The 6,197-nt window shown below is 38.5% G+C and overlaps 1 protein-coding gene across 1 annotated transcript in view; it reads left to right on the forward strand.

The window, feature by feature from the left end:
* Positions 1–2,559, forward strand: part of LOC119411562 — a 50,613-nt gene extending 48,054 nt beyond the window's left edge. Inside the window, exon 4 of the mRNA XM_037678516.1 lies at positions 2,433–2,559. Coding sequence (XP_037534444.1) covers positions 2,433–2,559 — 127 coding nt within the window. The remainder of the gene's footprint in view (positions 1–2,432) is intronic.
* Positions 2,560–6,197: the final 3,638 nt, after the last annotated feature.

Raw genomic sequence — 6,197 nt, forward strand, 5'->3', positions numbered from 1 at the left:
ATCTTGCAGCTTCACTGAGCATGGGAAACAATTTCACAAGACAAGTCGGTCAATGATGTATTCAAGTTGTTTGGTTATCAAGGAATGTTTTGAAGTGAAGAAAACTGGAGGCTCAATCAAGAAAAAACAATCAAGACAGAACTCATTTAGTTGTGAAGATTGTGGAAAAACGTTTACCCGAAAGGGTAATCTTAAGACACATACGATGGTTCACACAGGACAGAAACGATTTAGTTGTGAAGACTGTGGAAAAATGTTTACCCGAAAGGGTAATCTAAAGATACACGTGAGAGCCCACACAAGACAGAACTCATTTACTTGTGAAGATTGTGGAAAACAATTTAACCAAGAGGGTAACTTAAAGAAACACATGATAGTTCACACAGGACAGAACTCAGTTAGCTGTGAAGACTGTGGGAAACAATTTAACCAAGAGGGTAACCTAAAGACACACATGATAGTTCACACAGGACAGCAACCGTTTAGTTGTGAAGACTGTGGAAAAAGATTTACCCAAAAGGGTAATCTAAAGAGACACATGATAGCTCACACAGGACAGAAACGGTTTAGTTGTGAAGACTGTGGAAAAAGATTTACCCAAAAGCTTCATCTAAAGAGACACATGATAGGTCACACAGGACAAAAAACATTTGCTTGTGATCTTTGTGGACAAAGGTTTGGAAACAAGTTCACTTTAAACAGACACATGATAGTTCACACAGGACAGAAACCATTTGCTTGTGATTTTTGTGGACAAAGGTTTGGACGGAAGTCAACTTTAAACGCACACATGATAGTCCACACAGGACAGAAAACATTTGCTTGTTCCCTTTGTGGACACAAGTTTGGACGAAAGTCACATTTAAACGCACACATGAGAATACACACAGGACAGAAACCATTTGTTTGTGATCTATGTGGACAAAGGTTTAGACAGCAGTCAAGTTTAAACAAACACATGATTGTCCACACCGGACAGAAAGCATTTGTTTGTGATCATTGTGGACAAAGGTTTGGACATAAGTCAAGTTTAAACAGACACATCATTGTCCACACAGGACAGAAAGCATTTGTTTGTGATCTTTGTGGACAAAGGTCTGGACAGAAGTCAGATTTAAACAAACACATGACAGTCCACACAGGACAGAAAGCATTCGTTTGTGATCTTTGTGGCCAAAGGTTTCGACAGCAGTCAAGTTTAAACACACACATTATTGTCCACACATAAAAAGCATTGGTTTGTGACCTTTGTGGACCAATGTTTGGACATAAGTCAAGTTTAAACAAACATATGATTGTCCACACCGGACAGAAAGCATTTGCTTGTGATCATTGTGGACAAAGGTTTGGACATAAGTCAAGTTTAAACACGCACGATAGTCCATACAGGACAGAAAGCAGTTAAGCTGTGAATAACAACCCTTGTTTTGCCTCTTTTTTTGGGGGGGGGGGGGGGTCACATATCATAAAATAACGCATTACTTTCATTAATATTTATATATTTGTACCTTTGTTACCAAACATTGAGTTTTAAATTTGTCCGCTAAGTGGTGCTTCACTTTTTTTATATGAGCGCTTCTTTAAGAATCTAGTTCAACTTACCCCAGAAGAGGTACTTAGGTCTTTCACAGCTAGTGTGGCTGAGGAGTCCCGCCTCCACATGGGTGGCAGGCGCAAATGAGCTGCAAAAAGCTAAACACACAGCAAACAGTTAAAATATACTGCGAACACATGAATGATGTGATGATGTTTTGAACTCCAAAACAAAAGAAAACATGCAACAGAAAAAATCTTCAATCATAGAAAATGGATGAAAAAACACAATCGAAAAAAACGAATGCAAAGGAAAAATGCTGCAAATACCAAAACACCAAAACAACTTCAAATAAGAAATGCTACAAACTCCAAAAAAAAACGGAATTGTACCAGACCACTAAGGGGGCTTGACCACCAAGATACATGGGACCACCAGACCCCATGTAAATACATTTTATCTGAGCGGCCACTTTCTAAAGTCATAATACTTCCATAGTATGCAATAATACATAAAATGTCTCGAGAGGTTTTGGTAATGTAAGGAAACAAAAATTTGCTATTGTTAAAGGTAAAGGCAGAAAATTAAACATCACCCTAGGTTTTATGAAAAGAAATGACAACACTTTGAAGTCAAATTTGCTTGCAAGGAAAATGCTAAACAACTGTGCACAATTTCTGGAAGGAAATAAAGAAAATGAATAATTATAAAACATGTCTGCCAGCAGATATAGATTGTGTAAATGGAGTAGAGGAAATTACCATATTTTCCGGCATATAATTTTCCTAATAAATGCACTCTAATGGTCAAAACAGCTTCATTTCACCCGGGCAGCGCAGCAAAATTAAGCTGTTTTTACCCTGAGCAAATAAACGTTTGCTCCAGCTGTTCCTCCCAGTTCTGCCGATGGAGCAAGGACGAAGGTGGCTCACGGCTCTACATTGTACCCCCACCTGCACCTTGCTGCTGCTCATGCGCCTCACTTCCCTCTTCCTCCCCGCTCCAGCGGCAGAGGAATGCTGTAGAGATCGCAGCCGGAGCCACAATGGATGGGTGGATGTGTGGGTGTTGCACCGCCACGGAGCCTTCCTCTCTGCTCCGGTGGCGGAGGAACGCTGTAGAGCTCGCAGCCGCAATGGATTTTTCTTTCATTCAACCTTTATTTATACAGGTTAATCCCACTGAGCCTCTGGGACTCATTTACAAGAGAGACCTGATTTTAACAGAGTTTAATTTTTTTTTAACAAAGAGTGATGACAACAGTGGACAACAACTACAATAATAAAGGATACATACAAATTGAGAAGAACAAGTTAAATAATATTGTATTTAAAAGAAAATGTAACCAACAAAAAAACAGCTAGGTTGTAAGGTGATGTAGAAATCTAAAAACAAGAACATGTCTGCATTGGTTTTTGCCAGGAACTTAGCTGTTTAAAGACACTTAGAGAGGTCAAGGTCAAGACTTGCCATCTGCTATCACATTGTACTTTATTACCAAGGGCGTCAGAAGCATCCGTAATGTGTGTGTGTGTGTGGGGGGTGGATACAATGTGTGTAGGTGTGTGTGCACATGCAAAAGTGTACACTAGTGTACAAAAAAAGCAGCCTTTCACCTAGATTTCCTTTGATTCCACACATTTAAAGCATGTTTCTCACCAAGTTTGTGTAAATTCATCTGTGGGTTTTAAAGACATTTTAACTTTAATACACTTTAATACAGAGCGTCAGGTCAGCACCATTTGTGTTTATAGAGAAATAAAAAACACTATACTTTACATGTGTTCAACACTACTCATCTTAAAGGATGTTTCTCACGAAGCCTGAGGACAATAAGGTGCAAAGTTTTAAAGACATTTCAACTTTATTGCAGCTGAACACACAGCGTCTCTTACACCTGTAGCATCTTACAGCGTCACAGTTACTAAGATGCTTCAGACGTAGCGCTCCACTCAAGCATCCTCCTAACATGAATATATGTTTATGATCAAACCCATCGTCAACAACTGCCCACACTAAGCTCGTTAAACTGGCGAGCAAGCAACCCAGAGGTGTCTCCATCTCCTCCACCTGTGCGTTTGAGACAGGAGAAACAGTGCAGGCAGCTGTGTTTAGAGATGTAGGTAACCAGGAAAATCTGGAGTAGAGTTTTAGTGGCTCGAGTGTTCTATTAATCAAGTTGGATGGATTCATTCACGAAGAAAGAGAAACTGCACCGCCTCAACTAATGTTTTATAGTAAAAGTGTGGGGGGGTCCAAATGAACGTTTTTTTGAATGTGGGGGGACTTGTCCCCTTCACATATGATTGCGATGCCCATGTGTATTACACAAGTTTGGCAAGAAAAAGGATCCTCCTCAGGTGGACTTCTCACACACTGGTGGTGGAACCACCGTGCACAAAAATCGCATTATCTGAAACCAAAAATAAATAAAAAATTTGACAGTGTTGCAAAAACTAACTTTTTTTTTTTTTTCAAACTCTTTCTTTATAACGGCTAATTCCTTGGTACAACTACTAATTTTTGTAGTGCAAAATTTAAAATCAAGGGACCATGATGACTTCACATTAGGTTTACTGTTTCCTTTGGCATTCTGTCACTTACCCATTTCAACTCTGTCGCTGTTTCTACTGCCGGGGGGGTGGGACCAAAAACAAACAAAAAAAAGCACACCTGCCAGATCATCTATGGAGCAAAAAAAAAGATGAACATGTTACGCATTATTTATCACCAAACTGTTGTCTTCTTTACGCATTTGCCAAGATAAGACCTTGTTACAGATGTAATAATAAAGTACAAATGAAACAAATCTCGTAACTATTTGTAAGTGAATAAAGTTTAATTTTAAAAGATTTGTGGCATTACAATGTTAAGACGTTACTAATGTGTGACTTGAGTGAATATTGTATCACACAAGTTTGAATTGTGCAATTGAGTTTGTGTGAATTACAGATGTGAATTAGGACATTAGAGTTGTGCATACAATGTTTCAAAAAGCATATTTCACAAAAGATTTTGAGTGGTCCAATTCAATCCAATTAGAATCACCTGTAAAAAATAGGGAGTTATCAAATAAAAATCAGATGGTTGCTCTTCACAGCAGTGCAGACAGTGCAAGAAATGATTTAATGATGATAAACAGAGGAAGGCAAATTTACAACTTTCTGTATTTGAAATGTACATAGATAAAGTGGGTTCTCCCAATTCTGCAGTTGTTCAAATTAGTTTCATTTTTTAGATACATGTTGTTTTAACACTTGTCTTACGTGAAAAACACTTCAGAATATGAATGAGGTAAAACTATTAAAGTTTATATAAATACATACCGTGTCTTGTAAATAATCATGAATACAGAAGTCTCATGGAAAATTCCATTCATTTTATTTATATAGCGCCAAATCAAAAAAAAGTTGTCTCTGGGCACTTTACAGGAACATCCACATACATAAAAGCCAATTAGTAAAGTTCTCTATCTGAGGAATCCTGCAGACAAGTTGAATCTTGGCTTCGTTGCAGTCTCCCATCCTGAGAAAGCACAATGGCAATAGTGGAAAGGAAAAACTCCCTTTTAAAAAAGAAGAAACCTCCAGCAGAACCAGGCTCAGGAGGACAAGCGGCCATCTGCTTTGACCGGCTGGTTGAGAGGACAGGAAGGAGAGACAAACAAACACAGAATGGTAGGTCCAGGTGTACCTGAAAGACAAAATAAATAAAAAAAATCGGATGAGCAGAGTAAGTAAAGACGGTAGCAGAGTGAAAATTGTGGTCAGTTTGTCCTCCAGCAGTCTAAGCCTAGCAGCATAACTAAGGGACAGCTCAGGAAACCCAAGCCAACCCCAACTATAGGATTTAGCAAAAAGGAAAGTCTTAAACCTAGTTTTAAAACTGGATAATGTGTCGGCCTCATGTACAGAGATTGGAAGTTGGTTCCACAAGAGAAGCCTGATAACTTAAAGATCTGCCTCCCATTCTGTTTTTGTAAATTCTAGGAACCACAAGTAAACCTGCAGCCTGAGAGCGAAGTGCTCTGTTAGGAAAATATGGAACAAGATTTGTAATATAAGATGGAGCTAGGTTGTTGAGAGCTTTGTAAGTTAGAAGTACAAACCGGATTCCAAAAAAGTTGGGACACTAAACAAATTGTGAATAAAAACTGAATGCAATGATGTGGAGATGGCAAATGTCTATATTTTATTTGTAATATAACATAGATGACAGATCAAAAGTTTAATCTGAGTAAATGTAACATTTTAAAGGAAAAATATGTTGATTCAAAATTTCACAGTGTCAACAAATCCCAAAAAAGTTGGGACAAGTAGCAATAAGTGGCTGGAAAAAGGAAATTGAGCATATAACGAACAGCTGGAAGACCAATTAACACTAATTAGGTCAATAGACAACATGATTGGTATAAAAAGAGCTTCTCAGAGTGTCAGTGTCTCTCAGAAGCCAAGATGGTAAAAGGATCACCAATTCCACCATTGTTGCGTAGAAAGATAGTGCAGCAATACCAGAATGGTGTTACCCAGTGTAAAATAGTAAAGACTTTTAAGTTTTCATCATCAACCGTGCATAACATCATCAAAAGATTCAGAGAATCTGGAACAATCGCTGTGCGTAAGGGTCAAGGCCGTAAAACTCTACTGGATGCTCGTGATCTCCG

The sequence above is a fragment of the Nematolebias whitei genome, chromosome 6, assembly GCF_014905685.2.
Source record: "Nematolebias whitei isolate Nwh7 chromosome 6, NemWhi1, whole genome shotgun sequence".
In the NCBI taxonomy this organism is placed as follows: domain Eukaryota; kingdom Metazoa; phylum Chordata; class Actinopteri; order Cyprinodontiformes; family Rivulidae; genus Nematolebias; species Nematolebias whitei.